We start from the raw sequence: 17,517 nt of genomic DNA on the forward strand, positions 1-17,517 counted from the left end.
CACAGGCGCGTGCACGCACACACAATCGACTTCCGAGGCTGGTAGTGACACAGACCCTCTCCACCTATCACTGTGCGTCTGTCTGTGCAGCATCTAGTTACGGACACAATTACGCCCAATAACACGGTTTTCCAAAAACTCCCAGTACTTTCTGGTGGCATTCCTAACAAGTTAAAGCACAGTCTTGCCTCAGTTTATAAAGCTGCCTCGTTCTTAAAGACGTCAGTGATACTAAGACAGCTTGGAAATTTAAAACTGACACTTAATGCAGTTATCTCTGCAGAATCTAGATGAAATAGACCAGCTACCATAGAGAGAGTCCCTGCATTATACTACTAATTATGTTGTATTACCGCAGATATTTATGGATTATGTGTTATCATCCCCTTGATCAGCCAGCTCACAGGGATTGGTCTGTCGCACAGTTACCTGGGAGGAAAGACTAGAAGCCAGGCTCGCAAAGTCTGTTTTCACCCCTTAACTTTCAGGGCACCATTTTATAGATAATTTTTAATAAAACAATTAGTAGGAGTTTGGAAGAACAAATATTTTTGGTGATAACCATGATGGCTGTCCTTCTTATTTCTGTGAAGAGACGGTTGGGTGCTTTCTTTCCTTGGTCTGTCTCTGTCACTACAGCCTGCCTCTTGGTCCGTTGAGCTGGTTTGACATCTCTTCCTCAAGGCAGTGATGACTGGACTCCTCAACCCTGGTGCTTCAGCTGGTGGCCCCTTCAGACTGGTCTCCAGTCACTGTGTCTGCACCGGAGAGGCTGGGGATGTGGCTGATTCATTGGTCAGTCAGTGGAGGGTGCTCACCCTGAGCTGTTTTAAACAGTCGGGGGGTGGGGGCAGGGATGCTCAGATAACGAGCTACGCCCAGGAAGGAAAAATTATTTTATTTATGTATATAAGTCATGTGCCATGGCATAGCCTGTAATTCTAGTCCTAGTGGACTGAGGCAGGGGAATTGCCAGAGTTCAAGGCCAGTTGGGGCTATTTAGCATGTACCAGGCTAGCCCAGGCTAAAGAGTAAGTGTGTCTTAAAGACCACCCACCCCTGCTTACCGCCTCCACCACAACTTGTGGAAAGCCCAGAGTGATATCACCTGTAACCCCCAGCCGCCTGGAGGAGCCTGAGGCAGGAAGGTCAGTGTGAGCTCTAGGCTCAAAAACAAAATCCGTAGTTTAAGAATTTAAGTGTTAAGAATGGGAAACCCAAAGACTGTAAAATGAGAACTAGGAAGTCAAAGAGACAAGAGCTCCTCACTGTAATTAGATGTATGCAAAATAAAATTAAAGGCGTCCTCGTCCGTGAGTGACTCCTTGGCTAATGAGTCCTCGGCTGTCTGACTCAGAACCGGTTTGTTTTGAAGGATCCTTTAATCACTGCAGCAGGAGGCCTTGCCTGGCAGCCAGCTCAGGCAGCCCAGGTGACCAGGAGAGCGCGGGAAGGCTGTGCCTTCGCACACAGCAGTTTCCCTTCGGGCTGTCTTAAATTTTGATCAGTCGCAGCCTCAAGATTGGACATGATTGATGTTTTTCCCTTCAGAAATGTGCAAATTACCCACAAAGTGATCGCTGCTGTGCAGGGACACCTGGGGGGTCCTCAGCCTGGGCTTGTCGGAGAGGGTGTGGAACCCCGGGGAAGCCAGCCACCTCCTCCTCTCCCACAGCGAAGGGCCAGGCATTCTGAACTTACCAGGCTGCATAATTCAGTGATTGTCAAAGAACCTCAGCAGCAAATTCTTTTATAAGGTCCAGAGTCACAGCTCTCTGAGACGCTAACACATAGAATAGCTTGAAATAAACTCTGAAAAATGGAAGTGGCGTGTGAGGAAAGTGAGGAAAGGACCCTAAAAATAGTTGACATTGGTGTGTAGAGTTGAATGGAAAGGCCTTCCGAATTTCAAGAAATACTATAGAAAGCTGTTTGGCTTTGAACTTTGAGCTAGTCTTTCCTTTAAAGATAGCAAGCCTGGATCTCGGGATTAGAAGAAGTGCGCACGCGCCTCACAAAATAGTCCTTTCTCTCCGACCACCGCACCACCAAGGGGCACCAGACGAAAGTCCTTTACAAAGGGAGCCCACCCTCCCTCAAAGGCATGTAGTTTGAAAGCCCCTGAGCTGAGCATGTCGGTCTGAACCCTTCTCCCAGAACACTCCCCTGGAACTGGTCTCCTGGGTATCTCTGCTCTTCTAGCTTCGCTTTGTTTTGATTGGTCAGATACATAGCCACCAGGGAATCCTCCTCCTCCTGAGCTGCTTCTGTGGGATTCTGTGAACACACAGACACCCTGCTGGTGACCTGAAGCAGCCATCTTTGTTCCTTTGCCCTCCCGAATAAGGCAGCAAGGGATACTGGTCAGGGTGGCTCTCAAGCTTGCAACACTGGTCACTCCAGAGGCCTGTTCAAGCAGATTGCTGGCTTCCAATGTAGGATCTCTGGAGGACCCAGGAATCTGCATCAGGGGTACAGTGCTTCCCTGCATTTGGGAAGTCACTGGGCTGAGGACAGCAGGGGTTGAGGCTGGGTTTTTCATCACTGGGGCAGCTACCCACCCCAGTCTGCTTGACAACAGCAGAATAAATCAGGCACCTGCTGGAATATCCCTGTAGGTCATAGCCAGGTGACCCTGTCAGAACCTTATTCCTGTGTCCTTGAATTTGTTCTGCATTAAAATGCAGATATTCATTGGAGGAGGAGAAGGAGTTCATTCAACAAACATTTATAGAACGCATTTTCTACAGACCTGGTGCTTAGCTGAATTCAACAGATTCCAAAATAACAGCCCAAATGTAGTCTATACACAAAGCAAATTCCATAAGAGTTTTCACTGTGGTGGGGGACAGTGGGGTGAGTCGGTTTTTATAGTGTTATCAGTATTTACTGTTCGTGTAAGGTAAGAAGTAACAACATTTGCTTAAAAATAAAGGACGAGGCTTGAGGACTGATAGAGGCCCTGTGATCTGTTCAGTCCTTTATCATCTACAAGATAGTGTGTTGCTCCCCAAATCACTGCTGGGGACATGGAAGAAAGTGGCTTTCAGAGAAGTTGACTTCCCAGGGACAGAAGATCAGGGACACCGGTGACACCGTGGAGTCAAAGTAGCCATTTGTCATGCAATGAACCCCCAGTTCACTATCGAGACGTCACCCCAATCGTGTCTCCTTTTCCTACCGTCTCTGAGCTCAGTGTACAGTCCACCAGCGCACACCTCGCTTTGCATGGTCAAGCTTCTTCTGGACACCTGCAGTGTGTATTCAGATTTCATAAAGTTTACAGATTGAGAAAGGGGGCTTATACTCAACATGGCCCAGTCATACTTGAGCATTTTCCAGTAGCTGAAGCGAGGGTCAGTTTGGGAAGGATGAAATATCTCAATAGTCATATAGCCACAGTGAGGTGGCTCCCATGTTGGACAGCACAGCCCAGTGTGTATCTGCTCTTCCAGCAACGTGCAGCTTAGCAGATCCAGTGTTGTGTTAGGTCTGCATGTGGACTCAGGCCAGCCTGGTCCCTTGGTCTCCTCAACCCTCTGGTGTCATCGTGGCTCATCAGTTATGATGGCCTGTGCCAAACCTAGCTCAAGCTGTCGTGTCTTCCAGGGTCCTACACCTTCTTGCTTGTGTCCGCTGGTGACAGTGTAAGGAGGTGGTGCCTCTAGTGACTGGTGACATAATCTCTAGGCTAGGGAAGGAGAGCATGCTGGGTCGACGGATGCATGTGCAGATTGATTAACAGACTAACAACAGCAGTGTGTTCCTGTTAGGTGCACACCCCCTTGCTTTAACGTAAAGTAACTTTTTTCATTGTCATCAAAAGCTTGCCAATCCTGTTCTTAAACAAGTTTATATTTAATGTTTATGTACAAAATCTTAAAAAATTATATGTGGAGTCTTCACCCCTCCTCCTGCAAAAAAACAACCCCTAGGAACCAAAAGAAGGGTTGTATTAACCAGGGACTATAGAATGGGTCAATGGGAAAAGTTGATCAAAAGATTTAAAAATTCAGTTTGATAGATTAAAAACAAAGTACCACGTTCTTGAAAATGGCTGGCAGTAGATGTGTTCTCACCCAAAAAGCAAGAAAGTAATTCAAATTACACATATGGTAGATAACTTGTTTAATAATTTGTAGTTGTTGCAAAACATTGGTTATACTCCATAAATACGTTCTGTTCCATTGGTCAATGGGAATAAATATTTTTAGAGGCCAGTTTGTCATGATAATTTGGAAACCCAAATTCTGGTTGCTTTATCATAACTCTTAAGTGGGAATCCTTTCTCTGAACCGAGAGCATCACCGTGTGTGGCTTCCATGAATAAAGATCACCGGGTCTCTGTTCTTGCCATCTGTACAGAAGTGCCTGGGTTTGCCTATTTCCGTCCTACCTATGAAGCCTGCGGGGGGACTCTGCTGCGTTTGAGAACGGCATGTACCCCATCTTTATTATTTTGTAGTCTGCCTAGGGCTTGAGGGCTTTATACAATGTTTCCTGAGCATGGACGAAATGTGTCTAGAACAGTGTCTGAGGTCCTTTATCACAGAAGCCCCTCTGCTTGAGAGCAGAAACGTTTCCTTAGCTCTTGCTTCCCCCACCCTTTGTTCTCCACCAGGTTTGGTGGTGGCGTGGAGGTAATGAAGCTCCAGGTCCAGGCTAGCTGGGGAAACCTGATGCCGAGTAAATTTGGTTATTAAACTCATCTTCTTAAGCTCCCTCGCCTAAGCTACTTGATGTTGCGAACAGACACTGCCAAACAGACAAGTGGGAACCTGCTTGGCTCCCTCAAATATTTTAATTGAAGTGAGCTATGTGTCATGGCTTTCATCCTTGCCTGTTTCCTTCAGTGCACACACGTACATCGCCCATGCAAGTACTTTCACAGACAAATGAGAGAATTGTGGGGTGGAAAATGCAGTTCCCACCCTCCTGGGAGAAGTCAGGTAACCGTACAGGACACCATCGCAGTCTCTGCCGCGAAGAGACATAGCAGCTTTCTCCAGAAAGGAAAAGCCCCAACTGCAAGAAAGTCTGATTGGCTTAGTTTGCCCAGAGTTGACTAATTTTCATCAATAGGGGGCTCACTTTTTCTGGGAACATTAGTGAACAACTCAATTACTGTCCTCCGAATTTCAATAGTGCATGCTGTTTAGAAATACCATCGGTGATGCATTCTGCTAAGTGCACCATTGGGCGATCACACTGTACACGTATCGTCAAAGGTATGCTTGCACGCCCAGATGATGAAGGTCCGTCACTGGATGCCACCTGTTGATGCAATCATGTGTTGAACACAGATATTTGAGGTGTTGAACACAAATGTTTGAGGCTGCCAGTTACGAAACGTGTATACCGTGTGCAATGAACACTTTCTAGTTAGCACAGAAGAGTGTCTTCTGACGTGACATGAGGTACACTCAATACAAAACAGTAGCAGGCCCAGTCCTGAGCACTGAGTGTTCACGCTGCCCTTCTACAGGACAAGCAGTGAAGTGCGCTTGTCTGCACCAGCGGTGTGCAAACACGTGTAAATGTATCACACTGGAACGCTGTGCTGGGAAGTTAAAAGTGACCAAGACCTCATTTGGCCGTGGGAACTTTCAAGCCCCATTCTAAGTTTATGGTAATGGTGCGTGAGTGGCATGCCATTGGTAGAAACCCCCTTAAGGGGTCAGTGTGACTGGTCTATTCACGTCTTCATGATGCGCCCTTCGCTGTGACTTGTAGAAGAACAGGACTGATCTGATGTATATGGTGGTTGATGTCACCTACAGTTTCTGCAAATGGCCAGTTTGCAGACTATAGTCTTTTATTCATGTTTACCTTGTTAATGTCTGATTTTAATGTTATTAATTTCATATCCTTGGGAAATTAGAGCAACCTTAGACATCCGCACTTTAACTTATGATATTGTCGTAGGTACACTTTTTAATCTTTACGTTCTAAATACAAAATAACTTTTTTAAAAAAATTTACAAATTTTTAAACTTTGTTTGTGAACAGTGTGTGGGAGTCAAACAAGAATTCTTAGAAGTCAGTTCTTCCTTGCACAATATGGGTCCCAGAGACGATGCTCAGCAGCAAATGCCTTTACTTGCTGACCCGCCTTGCCAGCCTGGAGAGGATTCTGTTAGGTTGTGTCTCGATTAAAACTTAGCTGAACTTGATTCACGTTAACTTGCATTCATCCTGTTCTAAGCTCAATTGGTTGACAAGCAGTTCTTGAGATCCTAATCGAGACCGTGAACCAAGGCACCTGGGAAGCGGGTACAAAACCTTGCCCTTCCCTAACAACAGGCTGCAGGGAAGACAGGCACCAGGCAAGCAGCAGAAGTGAGTAGCATTCGGAGTTCAGAGAGCCCGGTTCCGGGAGTTCAGGAGGACCCATTTACCTACTCCAACATCACATCTCCATAAACTCGAAAGAACTCGTGGAATAGGGAACCCATGTTTTTATCCAAAATAATATCATCTCCATTTCGTAGGAGAGACACATCCATACAGTTGTTTATAGCATTCCCAACAATAAAATCAATGGCCTAAATGTGAAATTAATTGGGAAGCACAATTCTAATACACTGTGTGGTGATTAAGCACATTAGATGGAATTGTTTCAGAGGGCCTAATTATTGTGTCTGCCACACTCATCTGTTTGAGTCACTCCTGACTCTTGGACTGCTGCCTAGATCATCCTGCCGCACAGTTGTGCTTCTAGGACGCCTTCCTTGCCTCTGTCCCCTCCTCCTCCCTTCCTCCTCTTTCTTCTCCTTCCCTTTCCCTCATGGTACTCAGGAAAGCTCTGAGGTCTAGCCTATGCTTTCATGAATTCTAGCTCTGAGCTTAGTAGACAGTTCAAGTGTTTGATGCCTCTGAGCTCAGATGCAGGTCCATGTCTTAGGTTTTGCAGGTTAGTGATTTAAAGGTGCTTTGCGGCATCACTTCTGCTGGCGGCAGCTCTCCAGACGCTTGTGTTCACTTCCTGTGGGGTTTTTGTGTTTGCTCGATGGGATGGTTGGTTTTCATCAGACATGCTTTACCCTGACCATGGGAGTGGATAAAGTCATCTGACTTGTCTAATCCTGTCATTTCAGAGTTTAAAAAGGACAAAGGAAAGGAAAACACCATCTTGCCCAAAGACGAAGATCTGAGAGGTGTGTTTTCCAGCATCCCCCAGAGCTGGGAGCATCAGAACTAATATCTTCCCAACGAGCGCCATTGCATCGAAGTCACTTTATCAAGGAGAGGTGTATCAGCTAAACAGCCAGGAGGCTAGAACCCTGGGAGCCAGAGATGACAGTGAGCACGCTTGGCTTGTGGCTCGAAGTCTTCCAGGGGGGCCTATTGATCGGCGAATGACCGCGTGCTGATAAGTTGTCTCTTCCCTGTTCCCTGGATTGGACTTCATTAAGGAATTCATTACTTTCCTTCAGACTTACATGTGGGAGTTTCCACAGTAGTACCTTGGGGGTCATTGACACTTGGATCGATTTCATCATTTAACAGAAAGGAACAGAATCCAAAGTCCTTCTCATCATGGCCTTGAACGTTGCCCCAGTGAGAGACACCAAGTGGCTGACCCTGGAAGTCTGCAGGCAGTATCAGAGAGGAACATGCTCGCGCTCCGACGAAGAATGCAAGTTCGCTCACCCCCCAAAAAGTTGCCAGGTTGAAAACGGAAGAGTAATCGCCTGCTTTGATTCCCTCAAGGTAAGACAATCATCTTACTTACGTGCACCTCCAGGCTGAGTTGGGCTTGCAAAGGGGACACTTGGCATTGCGCTCTGTAGAGTTTGCCGTTCACTTTGGTTGTTTTCTTGGTGATGGCTGCTGGGAGGTGTGTGTTGTGCTGTCGCCCAAACTTACTCATACCAGGCATACGTGAATTTTTTACCCATCTCTGTTGACATTAAAAATACATGGTTGTATGTCTCTGGTTTGGGATGGCACTCAGGTACCCAAGGATTTCGCACGAAAGCCAGGCTATTGACAACTGAAGTAAATGTTCTAGTCAACGTTTGTTCTTCTCTGGGTTACATAAAGGTGAAGAAGCCACGCCTGTCCCTTCCACGTGCCCGACACTGTGACTCACATCTCAAATAGTCTCTCTTCTTGTGGCTTTCCTTCTTAACCAGAGCCTTCCTAAAATGCTTCTGGAGAGGGTTTTCATTCTCTCTCATGTTTTATGGGTAGCAGAAATTACTGAGGGCACACTCAGTACTGTGTTCTCGGAGGGCCTACTGTCTGTCAGGAATGCCATCAAAGAGCTCGGTGTGGTTCCGATGTCCTCTTGATGAGCTCATGTCTGGCGGGAAAGTAGGGCAAAGCGGCAAATAATTGTGGTGCAGGAAGAAAGATGTGTGTCACACAGGACTAAGGCAGCACAGTTCCACAGGGGCCTTACCAGAGAGCTGGCTCCTGGCTGACAGGGAACGTTCCAGGAGGCTGGCCTACCGCAGGTTCACAATGGGTTTGGTAGAATTTGGGTTTGAAGAAATGGAAGATTCCAATGACAAGTTCTACTTGGAAGATGTGGGATGATTTAGCTTAGCTCTCTTTGAGGCTTACTGCAGCCCTAAAATTATGCTGCTCTGAGTTCCAGATAGGCTCAGGTAGTCTTACGTGCACAATGGCGTTGCCGTACTGGAGATGGTTAAGACATACCACCTTAATGTTTCTGCCTGTAGAAAACTCCAAATGTATTTCTCATGCTCTCGGCATCCTAGCTGAGAAGCCACGGAAGTGGCCCGACCCCATTCTCAAGTGTTTGAGGTGATTAAATCATATGTCAAAAATTATTGTCTCAAACCAGGGAAGTGGCTCAGTTTGTAAGGCCCTTGTCAAGACCTGAGCTTGCACACAGAATTCTGGTGAAAAAATAATGAAATAAAACAAAAGGGCAGCCATGGTGGAGGTCCCAGCCAGGACTTTAGTTTGCACGGGATGTTATCTATGTTGTTAACAAGCTGTAAAGAACATGAAGGCTGCCAACGCGACCTGACCTGGCACAGGGGGTCATCCTCCACCCTGTGCTCCCTGGCTTCTTTATGATTGGCTGACTTCAGGCCCTCAGCAGCAGAGAGAACCTATACCGGTGGCAATGGCAGAGGCGGGCACCACGGCTGGCGCCGGCATGCTCACTCTGCGGCGTTATTTAGGTCCCTACCACAGGCCACACAGCTTACAGCTGTGAGAAGTAGTAGCACAAAAAATGATGAGGCTAATCCCCCGAAGCCACGTGTCTCCTTCATTTAGCACAGGTTGATCTTCCCTTATTCAGACCGCCAAAAGGATGAGGCTTTTAAATCACGGCTGTAATTCCACCAGTAGGGGATTCTACATCTGACTTTATGGGATGAGTTGTAGTCAAAATTAGGGGAAAAAAATAAGGTTTCAGATCTGGGGAAAAAAAAGTCTGAAATACTTCTATCCTAAAGCATTTGTGGTGAAGAATATCCAAACTGTCTATTAAACAAGATGGCGCTGTCTGTGAAGCTGCCTGTAACAGCCTTCAGCGACCGTGTCTGGGCTCGGCCCCACGTCTTTACAGAAATGTTACTTTATCCCCTTGGCTCCAGCCTTCTCTTGTTTAGAGTTGATGCTGTTCTTACCTCACCATGTTCCGCCCGACTCCCCACATCTGTGTCCCTACCCAGGCTGAGGACGTCAGGGAGTAGCGCCGCCCTTTTCTCTCCCTTCCACAAGTGTCCCACGGCTGCTGCTGGTTTTGGTGATGGCCTTAAAGGGAGGCCGTAGCTCCTCGGTCCTACAAATCGGTCACAACATCAAAATATAATAATAATAAGATCCGCGATTTTGATGCCATCTGCTAAAAAATGTTTTATGAACACTATAGGAGTATTTGTGACAGAGAGGAATCTCTGCTGCTGTGTCAATAAAGGGACCACACATCTTTTTTTTTTCATGTTGTTATATTTGCACATATGGTTAAACTTTTTATAAGTACACGCTAAAACAAATTTGTGGGTGTTGAAAAATAGTTTGCCGAGGTGTTTGGAAGGTATGCGGGACATATAAAAATGCTTTAATAAAAGCTGTTTAGGAAAAACAAGTCACGCTTCTGATAGTGGTGTCCATCCATGCATTGTCCCGCTGTTCCCTGGCTGCAGCTGGTGAGAAGAGGGTGCGGGCAGCTGGGGTTGTGTCTGAAAGTTCCAGTCCAGTTGTGAACTGACATCACATCAGCGATTTCCAGGACAGCTTACGTTGTGGAACACTGTTCCACAAGTTCGGGTGACTCCTCAGAGGCCGAGCTGGACAAGACTGTTGCACAGGCAGAGTCCATCTGCGGCCAGGGCCTTGACCTTGACCAAACTGACCCCATCTCTGTAGTCCCTGAGATGCTTTCCCTCGTGGTCGCCATGTCCGGGGATTTCCTGTTCAGATTCCTTTCCTTGTAACTGTCAGGAATTCATCTGGACTACTTTGCAAACGGTAACATCTGGAAAGAAATACATGAATTAACTCTAATGTTTATTGAGACTAAGGGTTTCAGTTTTCTTAACAGTTGAATCCAGCCTTTAAATGGGAAACCAACTGTTAAAACTCGTTTTGCTAATTTTGGTTGAAAATATCCTCGGAGTACTTGAGAAAACTGTTTAGACAAGTTTTGGAACCTTAGCTATTACCTTTCTAAATAAAAGTTAGTTAATGGGCTGGGGAAATGGCTGTCTCTACAGTGCTAAGTTCACATCTCCAGCACCCATGTGAAAGCCAAGCCCATGTATGGCCCTGTGGTTCTATAACCTCAGCTTTAGGAAGACGGAGACAGGCAGATCCCTGGGGCTCACTTGACAGCCAGCCTAGCTAAAATGTCAAGTTACACACACACACACACTTGCATCCCTCAAGTGCATGCACACATGCGTGCACACACGTACACCCCACAGACACATGCACACAAGTGCTAGTTCCAGGGAAGACCGTGTGATGCCCTAGCAGCCAAGTTGGAAGTTGCTTCTCCCAGTTCAGGCCCGTTGAGTGACTTTTCACTTCCCGGAAGATAACTGGCTGGTCCAGTGAGATGTCAGCATCCTACACCAGCCATCTGGCTTCTCTGACTGCTGTCTGCTGCTCTAGCCACTTAGGTCTTCACTCTCCTCTCAGCATACCCAGCAGGCTTTGCTTCTGGGCTGTTGGTTTCTCCCTTTGCTCTGCTTGGGTCTTCTCGCTTCAGTTCTGTGAGCACTTTGTCCTCCCGTGTCCTTCAGCAGCTTCTCTAAAGCCTGGCAGTTAGTAGTGGGGCTTTCTGACAGTTGCACCAGGTCTGGGATGCCACTCCCGCTCCCTAGGCCTTCTGGGCTCCATGACACCATCTTGTTTACTGGCATCTCACCCACCTACTTCCTCTCTTCTGTGGGAATCAAAGCTGCATTAGGATGGGGCTTGCGACTAATTGGTTTTAATAATAAAAGCCTGGAGTCAGAGAGTAGGGGGTGAAAGCTGAAAGATCAAAGAAGCAGAGCAGCCAGCAAGTAGTTCTTCCCTCTATGAATTCCTCAGACCGGATGGGGTATTGTCTCTAGTCCTAAGACTGAATGCCTTGCGCTCCTGTCTCCTCCCACCTTCTAGTCCTCTCTGCACCCAGCTACATCCCTTCCTGTCTCCACCTCCCTAAGTGTCAGGATTTAAAGCCTGTGACTCCCAAGTACTGGGATTAAAAGTGAGAGCCACCACCCCCCAACTCTGTTTCTCTTTTAGACTGGGTCAGTCTAGTGTAGCCCAGGGTGGCCTTGAACTCACAGAGATCTGTCTGCCTCTATCTCCCGAGTGCTGGGAGTAAAGGTGTGTAGCACCACTGCCTGGCCTCTGTGGCTAACTAGTGACTTAGCTCTGCACTCTGATCCTCAGGCAAGCTCTGTTTGTTAGATCACAAACAAAATGTCACCACAGCGTCTGCTAAGATTGCTGCGGTGCCCCGGAGCCTAAAAGGGTGTCGTGTATAATAGATGTCGAATGGTAGGAAGTGTTTATCACAAAAGCATGCCAACTTCTCAGACAGGGTTGCTGTGTATGATTGTATGGGGTGGGTTCCACTTTGGGTGTGTACTCCGTCAATGGGCACCTGAAAGCTGTACGATACTTAGCCGTGGACTATGGACTGTGGCCCTAATGCAGGTAACCCAGCAGCGTTTAAAAGCAGGAACTTCCAGACAGGCGTGACAGTGGAAGAACAAGGCCCCACTGATAAACGGACGAACCATTTGCTCTTTCCAGCTGCGTGGGTTGTTGTCACGCCTGCCTTTTCCTACTTCCGATTCTTTCTAAATGCTCAGATGAGAGAAAGGGGTCTCATTATTTAATGGGGTACTTGTAAGAAGCGACCTGATGGTACAGTAAGCTACAATTTAGGTTTACAATTTTTGGGTAAGCATTTCAGAATGAAAAGAGAAATTTATGTCAAAATATATAATTGGCTTTGACCTGAAGCTCAAGTGCTTGAATTGCTACTGGCTGGTTAAATTGAGGCTAATTATTTGCAATAATTAACTTGGGTATTTTGTAAATCATGTACCTAGTTTTGATCTGGATTACAAATGCAATCTCAGACATTTAAAATTTTTCAGTAGTGATCATTACAGTCAGATGGCGCTGGCAATAGCCCACTTTTGTACCTTCTAATGACCTTGCTAGACAAATAGGTTAACTCAGTGTGATGTGCGTAGGCATAGATTCAAAAATGTAAACATTTTGTTTGTGACCACTCAACTTCTAAATGGTGGAGAAAGGACCTGGCTTCAGGTAGGTATGACCCCAAAGTTGATATTGTCCACTCTTCCCTCTCAACTCTGCTTGTGGAATACACCATTGGAGTAAATTTTAGAATTCCTACTATCTTAACTGTATTCATATTTAATAAGTTTAGTACTTTGAAGTGAAAATTTTTTATTTGGAAGCCCCCAGGAATAAACATGTTTATATACTAGAAATTTTAAAATTACACGAGAGAATTATTAGGAAAAAGCAAGCTACATGCAATATTTTTCTTTGTTTTGTTGTTGAATTTTTTTAAAGACAGGGTCTGACTGAATAGCCCAGTCTGGCCTAGAACTTACTCTGTAGGCCAGGCTGGCTTAGAACTCATAGAGATTCTCCTGCCTCTGCCTCCTGAATTGAAGACTTGGGAGCCCAAGGCAGGAAGATAGTTGCAAAGTTAAAGACAGCTTGGGACACATAATGAGTTCGAAGCTAGCCTGTGTGACATACCCTGTCCCAGAATTAATTAAACAAACAAACAGTCTTCTAATTCAAGTCTAATTGCCGCAGCCTGCCTTAGCCATAGGGGCATTCAAGTAACCATGGGGTGGGAAGTTTGAAATGCTTCTGAACTGAACCCATGCAGACTTTTAGACCTTGTCATTCCCTGATCAACACAATGTCACAGGTGTGTGCCTAACTAACATTTGCATTCCACGAGATATTTGGGGCATGCCAGGGATGAGTATATACAAGTATAGAATGTCAGTATTAGAAAGTGACGTGGGTGCTTGATGGGCACATACTATATATACACCATTTCATAGAAGGACTTGGGAATCTAGGCATTTTAGTATCCAATGGACGAATTGATATCCATTCACCATACATACCAAGGGCTTGTTCGTCTATTCATTCATTCATTCACTCACTCACTCACTCACTCACTCATTCTTGGTCATTCACCGCCAACTGAAATGAAACCAGAGAGATGACACACACCAGTGTTTCCGTTCTCAGTGCTACGGAGACTGGACAGTTGATGGAACGTGCAGACGTTGGTTGCAGAACACACAGTCTCTGAAGATGACAGCTGCCACCCGGGAAGGGACAGCTGTTGCTGCTGTGCTATGATCCAGGTGCCTTGAAGAACCAGCGGTCTGGTTACACGTGACAGTCCGTGAGCTAATCCTAGGTGCTGGAGTCCTAACAGGCCAGGTTGGAGGATGTGTACCGCCTTGCTCAGCAGACTGCCTTGCTTATCCTCTGAAGTCAGCTAACCTTGGCCATGAGTTGGGCACCGCCAAACACGGAGTCTAACACCGTGTTCTGTGTCTTCCATCCACACAATCTGAACGGTGCTGTATATCTGACCCAGTAGACTGGTCACTCTTCCCTGAGCATTCTCCAGTCACAAGAACCTGGTCTGCAAGACCTTTTCATCAGCTCTTCTGCTTGCCTGGAATTGTTCTTCATTTTAGTGTGGCATTAACTTAAATATCATAGCCCACCCACAAAGCCTTCTCAGAACTTACCCTTACATGGTATTTTCTGTTTGTCTTTTTTTTCTCCACTAGTAGGTAAAACCATGAGGTAGGGATCTCATTCTTCTATCCCATACCTGGCAGCTATACATAAATACATGCAGAAATACATAAAGAAATATATCCTGAAATCTTAAACTTAGAACTGTTATGATAAAATTCAGACCACCTTTCCGGCTATCTGCTTCCCAACTTTCCCTGTAGTTTATCGTAAATCCCGGGGGTCTGCACAGTAGGACTGTTTGGTTGACATCCCAAGACACTTATGGGTCATGTTCAGCCATTGTAGCTGTCCCAACAGGCAGGACACATGGAAACTTGTTTTGTCACAAACGTCAGTTAAAAGCCACTAAAATGTGTGGATTGAACTGGATTTGTGACTCAGTGGTAGAATGCCCACACAGCACATGGGATGCTCTAGGTTTGATTCTCAGTAATGCACCCACTGGGGTGGGGGGCAGGGAGGGACCTTTTGGACCACCATGGTGACCTGTACAGTTCCTCCAACTCATTACAGACTGAGGCTGGTGTTTGACAAGGACTCTTCACCAGTCAGTTCTGAAACCAGAACATTGACCTCTGCTTTTCCTATGAAGTTAGAGTCAGTTCAGAAGTTTTGTTTTTAAAGTCTGAGGTTTTCTTTTTGTTTCCCTAATTACCATAATTCTCTTTTCTTTTATAGAGTCATTATCTTTAGATGACATTATTCTTGTTTTTGTTTTCTTTAGTGCCCTGCCTGGGCAAAAGAAAGAGCAGACAGTTCATAGCCAGCTCCTATTAAAGACCACTGCCCCATAGATGCAAGGGCGGGATCTGCCTTTCTGTACAGCCTGCGCTAAAATGAAATGTCCCCACCGTAAGCCTTCTCTTTCATGACATACATGCTGCAGTGTTCTGTTAATTTTTCAAAATGCTCACTAAGCTCCATGCTACCTGAGAGGACTTTAGAAGTTCCTTGGGCATTTTTCTGTCAGCCAATAAGGCCAGTGTGACCCATCAAACAAGCAAACTTCCATTTTAAAATGGAGACACCCCTGGGCCCCTCCCTTCGCTGCGGAGACCCTGGAACGTGGAATGTGTTTGTCAGACAAGGCCAACTCCACACCACATCAGGGGGCACAGCCGTGGAGCTGTGGGGGGCAGGCTGGCTCAGCAGGGGCCACGCCCACAATGGACTTTCACTAGCTCACAGTTTTCACATGAACTGACCCTACCAAGGGTAAGCCGCAGATTCTTTCCACTTGGTTTGATTCGCTTCCTTCCTGCTCAGAGATTACGGTGCAGTGCGTGTTTCTTGTTCTCAGCAGTGTCGTGGCCGGGGCGGCACCGATTCTCTGAGGACTGATCCTCCCCTTGAGCGCTGACCTTTTGGATTAGCGAGTGGGGAGCGGGTAGGTGTTGGTCTGTTTCTTTGCCATCCTGCCCGACCGGCTAGCATTGGGGTGATGTGGCAGACGACCATTTTCTGACAACTTGAGACTGTCCACCCACACTGAACCTTGAGCCTTCCTGACGATGATCTCCAGAGGATGGTGGACTAGAAAATCCTATCAAGTTAAATCAGGAGCGTCAACTTCTGACTTTTCAAAACTTCACTGAAGATATGATCATCTTCCCAAAACATGCCTTTTAGAAACAAGAATGGTGCGTGTGACTTCTGACTGGAAGAGTGTTATTGGCTGCTTAAGTCACATGGATAGTCCAGAGCCGGGGAGATGGCCTGGTGGGCGCACGACTTCCTGTGCAAGAACGAGAACCTGCGTTCAGTTCCCAGCACCCATGGAAAGACAGCTGCAATGTTAAGGCGTGTATGATCCTAACACAGGGGCGAGGAGACAGGGCCATTCTGTTCATTCATTCATTCATTCATTCATTCATTCATTTATGGGCAGGAGTTTACTAGACTGACTGGTGACTCAGTCCTGTCTCAAAATAAATTAATGAATAAGCTCAAACAATGATTGAGACGTGACACTTAGTGCTTGATCTCAGACTTTCTCATCCACCAATGTGTGCAGGCACCTGCATCCCCACCCCACTGTAAGATACATTTACCATCATTTTAAAAACTAGGAAGCTCACTTGGTGAATACGGTGTCTGTAGGTTGTTATTAAATATCCACCCAGTTCAGGCTCAAATCTCATATGAAGGAGTACCTCAAGTGCTCCTAGCCCTTAGGAGAAATCATTAATGACACTAGAGAGGTCCTTTCCACATGTGCCGTGAAACTCGGCTCTGACCCAGATGCTTGGGATCTAAAATTAACCGTCTTCAGGCTTTGTCAGAGGCTTCTGCTTCACAGAGCCCTGCTTCCATTCCCACTGGGAGCCCAGCTCCACCGAAGCCACAACATCTGGAAAGCACCGGGTAGCAGCATTCCTAATGAGGAGTTCCAGTCAAGCCAGCGTGTTCTAAGCGGAATGTGAGGCCAGGAACAAACTTCACTTCCCGGAGAATGTGAGACACCTGCATTCACTTAAGTGGTCTACAAACAAACATTCCGCCCCTGCTTTGTGCCAAGCCCTGTGTTCCATTCCTGAACGAAAGCCGGGGACCTTGTTCTCCTGGAGTTCACGGTTTTTCGGAGAAACAACGACAGCAGCGGCACAAGATCAGACTGGGTTGAAATGGACAGGCCTCCGAGAGCTGCTGAGCAGACGCGAGAGCCGAGCCTCGGGTGACCTTGACTTTGTTTGATTCGCAAACCTTAGCACCAGCTACCCCTTCTCAGGGCCTCATGGAAAGCAAAAGGGAGCCCAAGTGCCACCAATCCAAAGTGCGCAGCCACTGAATTGGTCTTTGTTCAAATAAACTCTTTAAGCTTTTATTGTCCCTCGGTTTACTTTTTAACAAAGAAAATAACCATAACTTCTCAAAGGCACCATTCATTCCTGAGATACTGTGGCCAGTGTGAGTGCCCTTGAGCTAGGCGTTGGGAATTAGTCTGCTGACCTCATGGGTTGTCATTCTATTTGGGGCAACGTGCAAGTAAAGGGGATATAGGTTTTCTCCCCTCACAAAAATATACTTATGTTTCCTACCTGCTGCTATGATGGGAAAGAAGCAGGGTATTCCAGTTGAAGCAGTGTCACGATGTTAGGGGCAACTTTGTGCCGGAAAAGATGCTCGGGTGCTGCATGCAGGGTGTTGCTTCGGCAGCTCTGACCCTGAGAGGAGGAGAATGCCTGGGGAAGAGGGTCTTTCCGGGTACAGAAAGAAGGAAGTGGCCAGGATGGGATGGAAGTATTTACT

The 17,517-nt window shown here is 46.5% G+C and overlaps 1 protein-coding gene across 6 annotated transcripts in view; it reads left to right on the forward strand.

Moving 5' to 3' along the window:
• Mbnl2 (muscleblind like splicing regulator 2) overlaps positions 1-17,517 on the forward strand; it is a 155,970-nt gene that overhangs the window by 41,765 nt on the left and 96,688 nt on the right. For all 6 annotated transcript variants that reach the window (XM_041672030.1, XM_041672048.1, XM_041672040.1 and 3 more), the window contains exon 2: positions 7,098-7,713. In XM_041672030.1, coding sequence (XP_041527964.1) covers positions 7,540-7,713 — 174 coding nt within the window. In that variant the 5' untranslated portion in view covers positions 7,098-7,539. The remainder of the gene's footprint in view (positions 1-7,097; positions 7,714-17,517) is intronic.

This window comes from Microtus oregoni, unplaced genomic scaffold (assembly GCF_018167655.1).
Source record: "Microtus oregoni isolate MIOR12 unplaced genomic scaffold, Mior012 000001F_ref0000356, whole genome shotgun sequence".
Lineage (NCBI taxonomy): Eukaryota > Metazoa > Chordata > Mammalia > Rodentia > Cricetidae > Microtus > Microtus oregoni.